The following is a 17,857-nucleotide window of genomic DNA, read 5'->3' as shown; positions in this document are numbered from 1 at the left end:
GATTGATGGGCTATATCTTCTGTATACAAGCATGCATTTGCTATTACATCTGATTGATGGGGCTATATCTTCTGTATCAGATTTGTTTTATGTTAGTAGAGGAATTGAGTGTTTCAAAGGTCAGAGGTCAAAGTCATGTGATGTAATATATATATATATATATATATATATATATATATATATATATATATATATATATATATATATATATAGTAATTTTATTTGGATCTATAAATAATATAGTAATTTTTTGGGATATATAAAATAATATAATAATTTTATTTGGATCTATAAATAATATAGTATTTTTATTTGGATCTATAAATAATATAGTAATTTTATTTAGAAATATATAGTATTTTTTTAGATCTTTAAATATTATAGCAATTTCATTTGGATCTATGAATAATATAGTAATTTTATTTGGATATATATAGTAATTTTATTTGAATCTATAAGTAATATAGAAATTTTATTTGGATTTATTAATTATATAGCAATTTTATTTTGATATATAAATAACATAGTAATTTTTATTTGGATATATATAGTAATTTGATTTTTATCTATAAATAATATAGCAATTTCATTTGGATCTATAAATAATATAGTAATTTTATTTGGATCTATAAATGATATAGTAATTTTATTTGGAAATATAAATAATATAGTAATTTTATTTGGATATATGTAGTAATTTTATTTGCATCTATAAGTAATATAGCAATTTTATTTGGATATATTAATAATATAGCAATTTTACTTGTATCTATAAATAATATAGTAATTTGATTTGGATTCTATAAATAACATAGCAATTTTATTTAGATCTATAAATAACAGTAATTTTATTTGGCTATATAAATAATATGGTAATTTTATTTAGATCTATACATAATATAGTAATTTTTTTGGATCTATTTATAATATAGCAATTTTATTTGGATTCTATAAATAGTATAGCAACTTTATTCATATCTATAAATAGTATAGCAATTTTATTTGGATCTATAAATAATGTAGTAATTTTGGTCAGATCTAAATAATAAAGCAATTTTATTTGGATCCATATATAATATAGTATTTTTATTTGGATCTATAAATAATATAGTAATTTTATTTGGATCTATAAATAATATAGCAATTTTATTTGGATCTAGAAGTAATGTAGCAATTTTATTTGGATCTGTTAACAATATAGCAATTTTTCTTCCATCTTTAAATAAGATAGTAATTTATTTGGATCTATAAATAATATAGCAATTTTATTTGGATCTCTAAAAACAACAGTAATTTTATTGGCTATATAAATAAAATAGTTATTTTTTGGATCTATTAATAATATAGCAATTTTATTTGGATCTATAAATAATATAGCAATTTTATTTGGATCTATAAATAATATAGCAATTTTATTTGGATCTATAAATAATATAGCAATTTTATTTGGATATATAAATAATACAGCAATTTTATTTGGAGCTATGAATAATATAGCAATTTTATTTGGATATATGAATAATATAGTAATTTTATTTGGATATATAAATAATATATTAATTTTGTTTCAATATATAAATAACGGTAATTTTATTTGGATCTATAAATAACAGTAATTTTATTTGGATATATAAATAATACAGCAATTTTATTTGGATCTATAAATAATATAGTAATTTTGTTTGGATATATAAATAATATCGTAATTTTATTTGGATCTATAAATAACATAGCATTTTTATTTGGATCTATAAATAACATAGCGAATATTTTTGGATCTATAAATAATATAGCAGTTTTATTTCAATCAATAAATAATATAGTAATTCTTTCACATACATTCATTTGAAAGAAGAGATAGAGATTGAGGCAGAGAGAGGGAAATGAGGTCATATGGAGGGAATTAAATAGACAGGGAAGGAAGTTAAAATCAGCTGCAGTTGTCTGAAAAAGTGTAAAATGTTAAAACATTCATATCTGTTTTAGCTCCAGCTACATGCCAGCCATCTTTGGCTGCAGTGTGCCTAGTATCCACTGGACTGCCAATCCTGTTTGGAGAATTACTCAATATAGATGACAAATCCTTTGTATGTGATGCAGGGTGAGTGAAAGCAGCCATGTTATTAACATTGTAAAATATGGTCAGAATCAAACCAATCAATATAAGCTATCACTGTAAGGAATAAATCCCAATAGCAACTCTTTGAGTAGTTTCAGATTCAGTCTTGTTAACCCCCACTATCCCCCCCAAAACAAAACTTTGATTATGTTTATTTGACAATCTGGAATCATTTGAAATAGAAGCATACATTAAATTTACATTAAATCTTTCCTTAGCTTGAAATATAAGTAGAGATTAGCCTATGGGTTATGGAAGGTGGCAGGCAGAGTTAAAAGCATTAACAGTGTACAATGGAATCCAAAGGTTTATATCATTTTAACAAAGCTAATGACCAGGTGTACATTTTTATATCAGTCCACTGTGCATCAAATTTTAAATTATTAATCGTTCATTTAAAAAATATGTTTTTCTTACATTTGTTGAAACATGTATTTCTTATCATTATAGGTATGCAACACGCCTGACAAATTGTTCAGTTTTTATTGCTGATTGCCCAAAGAGTACTGATGTGGAGATACCAGATCAAATTAGAGCAGTATATAGCAGTCTTGATACACTGTTCCAGTCTGTCCTTGAGAGGTAAATGAATGAATGAATGGATAAAGGAAGAAAGGATGGAATGAAAAAACAATTGAACAAACAAATGAATGAATGAAGTGGTCCCCATCCTGTGAGGTTATCCCTTCTGCAGCATTAAAGTGGCTTTATAAAAGAAGTGTCCTTTCATGAGGGGATAGTAGAGATGAGTGTAATGTGTACATACAAAGACTAAAAGGTGTGACTAATTTGTAATTTTATCTGTATTAAGCAGGTGGTCACTTCTCAGCAGGGCATTCAAGATGGACCACTTTAATGTACAGAAATTGAAAATAAATAAACTGATGTTATCAAACAGATCACCATTCTGTTTAAAATTAGACAATATAGTTGATTTATTACATTTGGAAGTTAATGTCTGCAAAGTATAAAGCAGTTATAAAACATGGCACAGTAATATTTAAGTATATATTTGATTTATTACATTTGGAAGTTAATGTCTGCAAAGTATAAAGCAGTTATAAAACACATGGCACAGTAATATTTAAGTATATATTTGATTTATTACATTTGGAAGTTAATGTCTGCAAAGTATAAAGCAGTTATAAAACACATGGCACAGTAATATTTAAGTATATATTTGATTTATTATGACACATATAGTCGAAAATATCAACCACTCTTTTTTACTTTTTTAGGTTGTTCTTGGTTTCGCTTGAAATCTTCTCACTTCTTCCTTAATTGTTCTTAAGTATTGAGATATGGAAAGGTTAATCACAAAATAATTGTTGGTTTAATTATGCTTCTGCTGGCCAATTTGATTCTTTGGTTTGGACCATAAACAGCATGGTTCCAATATTTAATTTACAAGATGTCATTTAAAATTATTACCTTTCTCTTATGTATTTCAGGTCACCCATGTGTACATTTATGGAACCAGAACCCATATCAACCCCAGAATCTGGGACACCACCACCATCCAAGAAAATATGCAATACAGTTTTTGCACTGGATTGCATTACAAATCTCAGCATGTCACTTACTGAGTACATATCATCAAGAAAACATCAGACAACAGTGTGCAGGTTTGTTTGCCCTACTTTTATTCTTAACTCTTTCTCCATTGTCCAGTTACAACTTTGTGTGCCTGATGTCCATACATTCAGCAATAAGGTCAACAAATTATCACTCTAATTCTAACTTTAACACAGCAGCATATGTGACATGATTTCTGATTGGTTAATAATGTTTGCTGAAGTAAAATTCAATATAAACTTCCAGACATGTTGTGCCATTATGATGCTTTGACTGTTGCTGTAATATGGCGATGTGGAGAATGACATTTTTCTGTTTTGTGACAAAAATCGTTATAGAGTGTTAGAACAGGGAAAACTGCCTTGTGGTTGAGGACTTGAGGCTTTTTACTGTAGTTGTAATGTAGCAAATATTCATTTTGCTATTAAAGTTTGATCCATGACAGTAAAACCAATGTTATTGTCCTTGAATCCTCAGTTGCATTGAGGATGTCTATGACTTTTTTAGTAGATATAAATCAGTCATAATGTGGACAGATTGTTATGTTACAAGTGGCAACTATGCTAAACCCTTCCAGCTGATGAATATTTTTTCTTATATGTATCCTCCAATTATTTACAAGTTTTGTTGCTTAACTCGTTTCCTCCAATACGATATTCAGTGATAGGTATTATTAATAGTACACCATGTACCTTGCAAATCCAACCTTGCCAATTTGTATTTTAGTTGTAAAATGCTAAAAATTGTCTGCCCACATTGGTGGGGGTCCTAGATCCCATCCATACTTCAGTTAATACATCTGCTTGTACAAGGAACCATGGTGTTTGAGAGGCCTCACAAAAAATCTTATATCAGATGGTACCATGCTACTGATTTAAGTTAAGAAGTTTCACACATAAGGGATGTTTACTCCATAGATGATTCTAACTATATCTCACTCTTCTCTATCTGTGATGATGCTTTCTAACTTCATTAGAAAATCAACTTTCTTGTACAATATACATGGTAGAATTTTGTTGATATACCTGTCATGGTCACATGTATGTTCATTCGGTAATGTGTAATTGACATATTATAAGTTTGCAATTATTAAATGAATAATATTATTGTGTCGATAATTTCTGTAAATATTTGATTTTTCACTTGTATTCACTTCATGGCAAGTTTATGCGATGCTTTTCTGTCACGGACTGCAATATAGTACAGACTAGGAAGGTTGTACATCTAATTTCTAATGTCATTTGTATGGTTCACTAGGATCCAGTTCTTGGTAAGCTTATGTGACTCTTGGATGATTTGACCTGCTCTAGTCACTTGTGCATTCACTCAGTAATGTGTTCTTGTACTGATTATATGCTTTCAGTAATTGACTGGATAACATTTATTGTGCTGTTAATTTATATAAACATTTATTTGTTTGTGTGTGTGTGTGTGATTTGGATTTTTAACACAGCTTTAACAGTTTTTCAGTCATATCACTATGATGTCTGCAGTGTGGCAGTTTATGGTGATGTCTAGCACTGGGGCATCATGCCACAGACATGTAGCATGATGTCCCACACAGTCACATTATCCTGACACAAGGCCGACCAGTCCTAACACTAACCTCTTAATTCTGAGTGCGTAGCGATATGTCTGAAAAATTGTTAAAGCTACATTAAAAATCCAAATCACACACACACACACATCCATCCACTTCACAAAGAATCTGTGTGATGCTTGAATTATATTACCTGCTCTGGTTGCTAGTACATTCATTCCGATAATGTGTATTTGACCTATGTGATTTCTATCACTCATTACCCATACATAATTATCTATATGGACTGGATATGGAATCCATACATATTTTTATGGACATTTTTATACTATAGCTAATTCCCTCATATGGATTTCAGTGTATCCATATGGAAATGTTATGGATTCCTTATGTACTCCATAAAGACACTACCATGGAACGTGCAAATTAGTCCATGAAATCTGTAGGTTGATCATATGGAAAATTCACAAATTTCATTTGGATTATTGCCAAATTCTATATGAAATAAAATAAAATTCCGTATGGAATTTGACAATAATCCATATTGAATTTGTGAATAATCCATATGGAATTTGGCAATAGTCCATATGGAATTGGGAAATATACCATATGGAATTTGTAAATATTTCATATGGAATTTGGTAATAGTCCATCCCATATGACATTTCCCAGGTGTACTTAAGGCGGATTTCAGACAGGTTTTTCTATTAAACTGCCTAATGATTCTTAGACATTATTGGGAATCAGTGATAAATATTCACAATCATTTTTAAAATGGATCATAAATTTTATTTTGACAGACATTATCAAATAAGATTTAGGTTTTTCTTGTTCTCATTTTATTTCTCACATACAAAACCTAATCCATGATGGCATCACTTAAGTCTTTTTCATTTCACTGAAAGTTTGGTGAGATTTTACAAATATTTCAACCAAAACTTTCATTGAAATTGTGGTGTGATCTCACTAAAATTTCACTGAAATATTTGTGAAGTTTCACAAAAAATTTGACTAAAACTTTTGAGAGATTTGACTAAAATTTTGATCATTATATAGTATTTTACTGAAGTTTCTGTAGTTTTTCAGACATTTTAGAAGGTTTCAAATAAATGATGGATATGAATTAAACAAGACTTTATTAACCAAGGTGATATTTCAGTGTACATGAAAAAAATTATTCAGATGTTATAATTATGTACATCCAAGGAAAGAGATATTAGAGTTAATAATAATAATAATAATAATAATAAAGACTTTATTTAGAGAAGGTAACTCAATTAGTTACAGAACTAATCTACCTTGAGGCCTTCTATTTGTTATGTGCAATATATACAGTATATACAACATGATGTGAAGAGTCTGGCTTGACACTAAATAATTAAGTGATTTTACAAATCAAAGTATCAAGCCTGGAAAATATGCACAGGCAGCTGTGAACTCATAAACATGTATAAAATATAAAATATTAATCTGCATTGGAAAAGTCAACTGTGAAAATGATGCAAAATTACAGAAAAGCATCTATTTGAGACTGATTATGAAAAGAAGAAATGCTAGGAGCCTGCCTTATGTCAATGTTGTACTGCAGTCTTGATTTTTGATTAATGTACAAACTATGATGCTGTTGTGGTCTCTTGAATTAGTCCTTGTTCCATAAGCAGCCATGACAAATGTTTATCATGATATAATTACTCTTATTTTACACTTAATTCTAACACACCTAGAATATTTTGATAATATAAACAATAATGCCTCACAATATTGAAAGATGATTCTACTCTTCGGCCAAGAAAATTCCGCAAAGATATGACTATCTTTGATAGACATGGGTATCTGGCAACGGTTCCCACCAGTGATCTGTACATTGTCCCTCCTTAAATTCTGGAAGTTGATCAGTATATAACTTTTAAATCATCCTGGTTCAGTTCCTTGTCCTATTTAGCACGTTAGCCACTACTGTAAAGCTCTTTATGGCACAAAAAGCAAAATGCTAGTCCTGGTGTTCAGTTTTCATACTGATTGACCAATTACATTCCCATCAACTCTGCATTCAAGCTATCTCATTGCCGCACATTTTTCAAATAGTTATTTGATCTTGTATCCCACTTGAAAATTTTAATTGCCATGTTTAGCAAGAACGCTCATTCCCATCAGTTTTCGTTATGCAATGATTCATTGGGCAAGTACATTAATTTTGACCAATCAGAAAGCTCTTTGCAGTGATCATCTGTTAAATAATAAACGGAACATATACATATTAGAAAGCTTGTTGCGGAATGGGATGGAATAGAGCACCACTTAAAAACGTTTCAGAGACAATATTAAATAAGGGTCCATGTAGAGGAAAATCAGATTCAAGTCAGGAGAAAAGCGAAATTCTGTATTAAAATGGAAAACAAGAAAACTTGTTTGAGGGCAGTTAAATCCAATTGAAGTTAAACAAAAATACAACAACAACAAAAATTTGAAAGAGAAATATAACAAGGAAAGATGTGAAAAAAAGTTATTGTGCCCAAAATAAACTATAAAATTATAGCTTACAGAAACAGGAAATAAAAATGCAGCTTAAAATCATTCAGATTGTACAAGAAACACAAAATGAATTTTATTATATCTTATTGATATTTTTTTAAATGTCAGTGATATTACAATTACAAAATATGACTATATTTTCAGAATTTTTGACAAACTCTCAGTGAAATTTCAATCACAAATTCTCACTGACATTTTCAGAAATGTTGGCAGAGTAAGTGAAATTTCAATCACCAAATTTCTCTAATATTCTCAGAAAGTTTGGTAAAATCTCCTAAAATATCATAATTTTAGTGAAAAAAGGACATTTTAGTGAATGTCAAAAAACGTTCACTGTGATTTTGCTGAAATTTCAGTCACATTTTTACTAGGGTATAATTCTTGTAGAGCATATTTTAATAGGAAGCCAAAAAAATTATTTTTCAGAGTAAACGTCAGATCAAGCCCAAAATCCACCTTCCACCAAATTTTCTAAGTCCAAAGTTTTGTCTATGCTTGTACTACCAGATATTAATATTCTGATCATGTTTACATTTTCTCTACTTTTTTGGTCATGTCTTTGTCTGTTTTTAAACATCTGTGGAAATAAATTAAAGAAAACTGACGTGCATGTGTTTTCTTCAAATTTATACGAGTATATATTCATCCTTCCACATCAGCTACACTGACATATACATGTACTCTAACTCCCACCAAGAATTCTATTTAAATCAGATAGTTTAGATTATTAATTCTTCAGAGTATTTTCCATGATGCTATAATACATGACCCTGTTTTCCATATGGAAAAAAGTGTTTATGGATTAAAGTTGTGACTTTATTCCATGTGGAATTTTCAATTGGAATAAATTGTCTGATTCCATGCATTTTTCAGTCTGTATCTCTTCCATATTGATTCCTGAAGTATTCCATATGGAATCCATGAGAAATTTCTGTACAGGCATCTAATCTTACAGACCAGACATTATAATGTAATTTTATAGCGATTTGCATTATTTATTAGGAACCTCTTTACAGTAAGCTTCATGATGCTTGGATGAATATTCCACCAGTAGAAGCCATGATTTTGCTCCTTATCCAATCTCTATGATGAAAACACCACCTTATATGATATTAGCTATCTAAAACTACTGTTAAAAGAAATGCTCTCTAAACTGTGTAAACATAATGGAATGATCATCAGTTTAAACAAAACCAAAACGATGTTGATAACCACTCGACAAAGGCGTAACAGAATTAAAGATAATATTCTCCACATCTGCATTAATGATGTGGAACTGAAAAATGTTATGTTTAGGAGTTGATAACAATATGTTTTATAATTGTTCAATTAGTAATGTTACCAAAAAGATGAATAACAATATCTGGTTACTATAAAAAAATTAAAGAATTTCTAACCTTAAACCAATGGATGAATGTTTCTTTAAATGTTTTGTGAGTGCAATAATTAATACACGATCATTTTATTACCTTAATGACAAATTTAGCTTTTTAAAATTGTTAGTTGGTTTGATTGTTCCAGCTTTCTTGATTTTGCTATAATTATGCTAAGATAATTTCATTTCTCTAAGTTAGTTACCTTTGTGTTTGATGAACTGATGTAACTTTCATCTTACTGTATTAAAATATTTCTTCTTCACTGCATTTTAGGTCAATTTTAGGTACTAGTCTTTCACTGTGAATCTGGGAAAAATGTTATTGAAACAATCAGAATAAATATAATGTGCAGCACCTGGCTTAATAATTTCAGATCATTTGAGTATGTGGATGAATGTGTTATGCACAACATCAGAGACTGTGATGAACTGAAGAAGGCATCAATCCTTATGACATGGAAACAGGTGCACAGTATGGCATTGACAGTTTGTGACCCTTCATATAATAACACCATTATCCCTGCTGAACCTCCTGTCCCAGAATGCATTAGTCTGGAGGAAGAGATCATCAATGGCAGCTGTGAACCTGGCCTTGCACTACAATATGTTGCAGCTCTGGATGGGGATGTATTTAATCCATTCAGTACAAGAGGCAGCACCTGTTGGTCAGTTTTCTATTTTAATTTACAAATTGATTTAAAGTTTTGACAAAAGTAGAAATTTGTGCATGACAGCATTTTGAGTTTTGATATAGAAACACTACTAGAAATTTAATGTAAATAGAATAAACCAAAATGTTGCTGTTAATTAACATTACTGACTTTTGGCAAAAACACGAATTCATTGTATATATGTGTATCAAATGAGCATGACCTATGTTAAGTCAAAACAAATTGTTCACCTTTAATTAAGTCCCATATGATTCTTCCTGATTTTTATTAATATTTATTTTACAGTCAGTCATACTCCCTAGTTATTATTAATAATAATAATAATAATCATGATAATAATAATGTTCTTCTTAATATTATTATTATTATTATTATTATTATTATTATTATTATTATTATTGTTATTATTATTTCAGGAAAATGCAGCAATCTATCTTCCATTTCTATCGTAACATGGTTGGCTGTGTGCAAGAAGTCTTTGCACCTGTTCAAACAATTTTGTACAAGCTTCTAAATAAAGTAAACAACATATGTAATAACATTTGGTGTATGGAGGAGAAAGAGGATGATGCAGATATGTGCAAACTAATGGAAGCAGAGAAATGTCTAACATCCCTGAGAGTTACAATTATGAATGACAACAGGGATGCAATATGCATGTAAGTATACGGAATTTTATTTTCAAGTATCAGTCATTTTAAAAATTATGTGGTTCAAATGAAAAACAGCTATTTTCTTAAACCGCTGACTAGTTTTCAATTATTTTCATTTTAAAACAAGTAGTGAAAATATTTGAGAAAATACAAAAATTCAGTGTGGTTTTCATTTCCGTCTGTGAAGTTAATTAGAAGAAGAAGATTGAAAAATAAGTTTTGCTTAATATTTTTATTTTTATGCTTGTACTTTAATGAAGAGTGTATCAAAACATTTTCAGATCGATGGGACAAACAAGGAAATGCATTGAAGAATACACAATGTTGTGCCAAGGCATTGAAAAATTGCCCCTCTTGCAGTCCTTTGAAAGTATCCAAAATCAATTCATGTCACTTTGTGAAATTAAAGGTTTAGATACTGCTGACTGTTTAGACAACTTTTTGATGAAAGTACACCAGCTCTTCAAGTTCAACAACACGGTGCAAAATGTCTCCAGGTGAGTTGAGTATGACTTAAGTAGACTTTTAGCCAAGCATTTTATTTGGCACCTTGTAAGACTATTGTAAGGCTTAATTTCGCTCCGAAACACCATTTATTTGGTAGCTACATCTTGTATTTTCAAGTTAGTATATATTGTTTTGATTAAGACACATGTTCATAAAGACTGCATAAATGCCACTAATTGATTTATAAATTAATTCCTTTGGTCTGTAGCACTTATGGCATTACATCAGGGGATTTACACAAGCTTCATTTCTACTGGCTACATTAAATCAAAGTCTATGATTATGGCAGTTAGTATCAGTGGATACTATCATAAATCTTTATATTTTAGTTGCAAAAATTCTTATCTTACAGGTAATGAGATTACAAGAATTTTTTAAAATAGTTTTGAATCATAATTTGGGGTTACTCTGAAAACAGTGGGTGTGATGGAGAGGAATTGTGGCATTCCAAGTGATTAAACAATTGATCAAATGCCAAGCTGCTAAAACATATTAAGGGAACTAAATTTTTGTTTGATTTAAGCCCCTTGTTTTCATGTGGTCTTCATTATTAATAGAGATGACATTTACATTATTCAGCTAGCTACTGGAATAGAAAAATCGACTCAGTGCTAAACGTATTGTATGGTAAAAAATAAAATAATTTAGTACCATTTTATTCAGGCATTTATATGCCTGTTACTTACTTGGACAATAAAAGTGACTTGTTTACTACATGAATGCAAGTTATAAATGTAGCAGACAGCACAACTGGTCATGGTAAATAGTGGTCCTTGTACCGATTGTTTTTCCATAGATTTCAATGCTAATGTTTTGTGAAATAAATATACTTTCTATCCTACCTCAGCATGCATGTTACACATGGTCATAGAGAGCAATGTTAGATTGTCAATTTGACAAGGACAAAACCAGATACTCCATAGCATTTAAGAGAGATAACTCTGCTGGAACTAGACAGCAGTAATAGTTTTCTTGTCACAACAGACATATTTTCAGCCATGTATACCACATTTTTTAAAAAAATCTTAAAAAATACAAAATATGATCTAGATATGAATTAACATAATCTCATATGTTGCCAAGAGGCACAACTTTTTAATCCTAACAGAAAGTACAACTCTTACATGATGCACCAATCACAGCCAGTGTTGTTGTTTATTTCTGTACACAATGTTCCCTACACCTTAAGCTCTTCCCATCTGGGGTTGTACAGTTGGTACCGTTATACCACAAGGCAGTCTACCAGCTTGTAACCAAAACTCACAGAAGAGTTAGGTAGGGGATACAAATCTTACTATTTCAGAAACATACATGCCAAGTTTTCTGGAACCAAATCAGGGAGATTTGTGTTCAAAATCAGGGAGATTATTTTTCTCATAAGTTTAAGTGCGAAAGTGCAGATCATACCACAACAAAGTAAAATAACTATAATGAATAATAGTTACTGAACTTTATTAATTTTGTATATGTTATTTTCGTAATAAAAATGATTTAAAAGTCTTCACAATAATCACTGTGGTTAAAAAAATAATGACACACTGGAACCTCAAATACTCAAACAAACTTAGTTTTTTTCAACATGTGTTGGTTGTCTTTCAGTCTTGTAGAGAAGCTCCTTTTGCAGCGATACACAAATCATTTGAAGGTCTGAACTCAAAACAGTCACACTTTGCATTTATCTTACACAATATTAGTGACGACACAGTTTTTCCACATAAATTTCCACGGTGGTCTGTCTGAATTTTCCTCAACATGCTGAAACAGCACTCAGGGTCTGCATTACTGTGTGGCAAGCTGAGTGCTGCCATAGAGAGCTTCACTAGATTTGGGAATCTGGGTTTCTTCAAGGGTGTGGAAACTCTACTCATGTCTACCCAGAAGACATCCAACGGTGTTTCTCCCTGAGTGAAACTGGGTAGGTCTGAGGCTGGGAAGAACTGGAAGTCCCTGAATTCATCTTCAAGTTGACACTGTTTGTCAGTTGCTGCAACCAGTCTGTCACTCAGCTGAAGAACAGCTTCTAATGAAATCTCCAATCTCCTCTCAGGATTCAGGTAACTAAGGGCCTTCAGGGTCTAGTCATTAAATGGAAACTTGGCTAGCATCTTCGCTGTAACTTCCTCATAGAAGGACCCGACACTCCTAAAGAAGGAGCTCAGCTGGGTTGGAGAAATGTCGTCTGTGTTGTTATATGAACGAAACGTCTGGCTTTCATACCCACTGCTAACAAAGAGTTGTGATGCTGGTTTTCTGGTGGCATAAAGTTGACCTCCGTAATGCTGGCTGATGCAGTGACAACACTCTTCTTCACAAACTTTCCCGTGAATTTCTGTAGAATTCATTCAATCTCCACGTGGAAGTATCCCACCATAGCATCACCAGCCTGGAACATGGTGTTAAAGTCATTCAGTGGTTCCATGATGTATAGAAGAAAGTGGTATGTCAGTTTCATCTCTGGGTTTTTAAGGTTCTCCACAGATCTGTTCACTCTACTCCCTGTCTTCTCAGCATCTTCATGGCTCTGGAAATATGACTGAAGAGCTTGCCACTGTTGAAGGAAGCGTGCAGTGCATTTCTGGAGTGACAGCCACCTTGTGCTACAATGCTTGACCAGTTTGTACTCATCAGTGTTGGTAAACTCTAGGAATTCTTTATACACCTCTCTACGCTTGGAACTGTAAGTGAAGTGATAGGAGGTGTCGACCAGAAGTTCTTCAACTGGGACAGCTAATTTCTTCAAACCATACTGTGTACAGGTACTGGCCTAATGGCAGATACACCCAAGGTCAATTACATTTGGTTGTTGTTCACGAACTCTGAAGAGGACAGAATTTTTCTTTCCAACCATTACATTTGCATTGTCACTGCTAAACCCTACCAGGTTCCTCCATGGAATCTGTCTGTTTTTTAAGACTTCTTGAAGACAGTTGAAAAGGTTTTCACCAGTTCCAATATTGGAAATGGGCATAGCCAGGAATTTGGTTGTCATTCTGTGAATGTCACTGTCAAACACCCTTACAAGAATTGCTACACACTTTTCATCAGCACTGTCATTATACTCATCCATTATCACTGAAAAAGGGTTTTCCTTGCATAGTAAAGTTACTTGATTGTCATACGTTGGACCCAGTGCATTGTTAACAATGTTTGTTACCTTAGTTCTTTTGCAGCGAAATTTCTGAGCAATTTGCAAGTCAGGAAACATAACCTTACACAGCTCACTAAAATGATCAGCAACCAAGAATGGCAAATTATGCTCTGCCACAAAGTTAGCAAACAGAACCTCAGCTTTAGTGACACTGTCTACTGATGTTGGTGCAAACAATTGTGTTACTTTAGTGCTTTAGTGACACTGTCTACTGATGTTGGTGCAAACATTTGTGTTACTTTAGTGCTTTAGTGACACTGTCTACTGGTGTTGGTGTTACAAACATTTGTGTTACTTTAGTGCTTTAGTGACACTGTCTACTGATGTTGGTGCAAACATTTGTGTTACTTTAGGCACATTATGTGACGATTTCTCGTTTGCAATGTGCTGCATACTTTTCAAGTGCCTTGTAAGATCATTTTTTTCTCCCACTGGAAATGTTCAAATGTGTGTTGCAAGCTGTGCAGTATGCAAAGCTTTCTCCCTTTTCACTACGCTTCACACATTTAAATTCGCCTATCCAAGCACTGTTGAACTTGCAAACATATTTCTTTTTTATCGAAGGCATATTTTCCATTGAATCCATTAGCGGACGCTTAGACATGGCACCAGAATTTTTTAAATAACCCCGGAAGTAGTTGTAGGAATATACATCAATTTTTATGTGTTTGGTAATTCGCCTCCGGCGGAGTGCACTACGTACTGTACAACAGCAAAGGTCGATGATATTCCACTGCCATATTGCTCCATGTGAACAAAAGTAGTTCAGAATATAGTTCTCAATGGGACCAAATTACATCCGAGCTTTATTTCTTGAATTGACGGAAAAGGCAGAGAATATTCCGATTGTATTTAACTTGATTGACAGATTACGGTAGTCATGAACAGTGTATTAAATGTTGTTTTAGCTGGAAATACCAATGCTTGGCAATTTTTTTATTTCCAGGAGATCTTGTCGGCAAATCAGTAGATCAAAAGATGGGGTCGAAAATCAAAAGACTCCTGGACAATTCGGGAGACTTGGCATGTATGCAGAAATTTAGTAGCTCACCTTGTACAAGGCATGCTACCAGCTTGTAACAAACACTAAAAGAATACATAGATAGGGGATGAAAATCTTGCTATTTTAGAAGTTTTCTATTACAGATTGAATTTTAGTATCCAAAGTTAATACAAGCATGGTTTGGATTGTAGAGGTTAGCATTAGTGTGTTTTATTTCCCTTGCATAAAAGAGAAATATCTCAAATTTTGTAGCTTAATATGATTTTCTGTCCAAAACACCATCCCACAGCAATAATATTTTAACTACAAATTAGGTCTTACACGCACGATTTTGCTTCAACTATAAATTACATGTGACTTTATGGCACATACCTCTTTTTGTGATAACAGCTACTCCACACTTTTCACAAAATTTCTCCTCCCATATGCCGACTACATGAGATTCCATTATTGCAATAAAAACTGATCAGTATTGTGACTGTCTTCGTATCTTATGATCAAAAAAAAAATTTTCTGTCTAGTACAGTGTATACGGTTTTATTGTATTTTTTACGTCAGAATTTCATTCTCATGTAAATGTAGCATGTGAAATAGTAAAATTGCTTTAAAAATGGAGGAAATTCTTTTTTATCTGTGCCTGTTCTGGCAAATACATTTTCCTACAGCTACACTCATTTGGAGATTTAAATATTCATTTCTTTTGAAAAAATTTTGAAGAAAATCTGATCTGCTAGACTAATGTCACATCTGCACCAAGTGGTAATCATGCTAAAACACCATATCATATGGCATGTAATTGGACACTTAACCAAAACTGATTCTTGCAAACATAAGTAATCCTGTTTTTTTAACTCTTAATATCGATAATTATCGTACTATTAAGATGTCAGGGTTCACTTTTTGTTTAGAAATTTAACCTGTACAAAATACAAAAATGTGGAGGCGAACCTGAAAATGTTGGTAAACTATTGCTAAATGATCGGTAGTTTATCACAGTACTTGAGGTACAGAAATGATAATTTGATAAAGTAAAAGAGAAAGAAACACAATAACACTTTTATAATTAATTTTTTAGTGCTGAACAAGGAAGTAAAGACAGATTTAATGGAAGTAATATCAATACTGGTAATGACACTAAAGACATTGATGTAACTGGAGAAAAGAATGTTACAAATGACTGTGATATCAAGTATGGACTGGAACAAATGTGTTCTGAGGTTTATCAAGCATGGAAGTGTGTGGAGACATCACTAGAAGATCTTCCAGAAAGACTCAGGCTTATAGCCACCATGCCCATTGAAGGTGTATTGAAGGTTGTCCAGGAGAAGTGTAGACGTAAGTAAAAAAACTTCTATGTAGTAATTTTTCAGTCAGACCGATTAGGGGATTAGGTACCATTAGGTACCATAAAAGGGATATCATAAATAGTTTTTAGAGTTGAAACCACATTTATGGATGAAGTTCACATTTGAGTAAATAAATTGAAATGTCCAAAAACTTACAGCAAGTTATTTTTTAGGGTGTCCCAACTTTTATGTTGTAATAACCATTACATACTGCACATTAGTATGTCAGCAGTCTACTATGCACTATGCAGGTTACTCCCTTTTGCTGGATTTGCAGCAGTGAAATAATCCCTTTAAGACCATGTTATCTTCATCAATTTATGTTATCCATTACCTCATGAGTCTTAAAACTTGCTCAGGTCATTGAGGAGAATCTAGCATCCCTTAGTATGATCAAGTAATTTACTTAATGAATAAACCAATTTTTGAAGTAAATTGTTTCTTCAGTAATATTTACCAAATCATAATATAGGTACCCCCTCCTATTAGCCCTTCTCACAGTTGCATCACAATGGTTACTTATAAATGATGAGATTTCGTGCTGTTTCCTCTATTAAAGGGGAGGCCACTCTTGTCTGATTTTTGTTGTTGCCTTGGTAAGCAGATGACATGCTTGTACCATAACACTTTTATTGTTAAAACAAACTTAAAGAGGTTGATATATATCTTTTTTATTTTGGTGGGCTGGATTTGCAAAGTAATGGAAGGAGTCTTGATATATTAAAATTGATTGAACATTATCAAAGACGTGTATTTTATTTCAAACACTGGTTTTATATTTTCCATGTATGTATTGTATCATGTGATATCATGCAATTTATTAGCATATGAATATTTTTGGTATACAATATTTTTCTTTATATTATTGAAGAACATAGCAAAGGTATGTTGTCACGTAATTTAATGGGATGTTGCATTTTTACTTCATCATATTCCAAAGCATTAATTTTTTAATTTGTATCATAAATTTCATTTGAAATAAACATCCATATCTTATGTTCTATCTGTACAGCCATGATGTGCTACTCTTGTGCTCGGCTGGATAAAAATGATCTCTGCAATGCACAGCCCCTTGAGATATGTAGCATTCAAGGTCAGGTATGTTTAGAGTGACAATTCATCTTGCATTTGGAACACACTTGGGTCTTCCTACCAACATTAACTACCATTGCATATACATGTACCAAATGAAATCATTTGCACATCACACACTAACAAAATGTTCATTATGAATAGCTGAGATGATATATTCTATGCAAATACGTTCCAAGAAATTTCCAATTCTGAATGTTTGTAATTAGCAATAGAAATTAGTTGCCATGTTTAGCATCATGTTATTTTGTGGATGTAAATCCAATAAGCAAACAGATTAGCTTGTGTATATTACT

At 31.8% G+C, this 17,857-nt stretch overlaps 1 protein-coding gene and 1 pseudogene across 1 annotated transcript in view; one reads left to right on the top strand and one right to left on the bottom strand.

Annotated features, from left to right (window-relative positions):
• Positions 1-12,567: 12,567 nt before the first annotated feature.
• Positions 12,568-14,860, bottom strand: LOC149772422 (uncharacterized; annotated as a pseudogene).
• A 42-nt stretch (positions 14,861-14,902) lies between these two features.
• The window catches only part of LOC149772420 (uncharacterized), a 135,323-nt gene continuing 132,368 nt past the window's right edge, over positions 14,903-17,857 (top strand). The window contains exons 1-3 of the mRNA XM_089947855.1: positions 14,903-14,994; positions 16,199-16,458; positions 17,482-17,567. Of these exons, the coding sequence (XP_089803981.1) occupies positions 14,903-14,994; positions 16,199-16,458; positions 17,482-17,567 (438 nt within the window). The remainder of the gene's footprint in view (positions 14,995-16,198; positions 16,459-17,481; positions 17,568-17,857) is intronic.

This window comes from Sinohyriopsis cumingii, unplaced genomic scaffold (genome assembly GCF_028554795.1).
Source record: "Sinohyriopsis cumingii isolate HCF-2022 unplaced genomic scaffold, ASM2855479v2 utg001510l, whole genome shotgun sequence".
Lineage (NCBI taxonomy): Eukaryota > Metazoa > Mollusca > Bivalvia > Unionida > Unionidae > Sinohyriopsis > Sinohyriopsis cumingii.
This window is presented reverse-complemented; position numbering and strand designations above follow the sequence as displayed.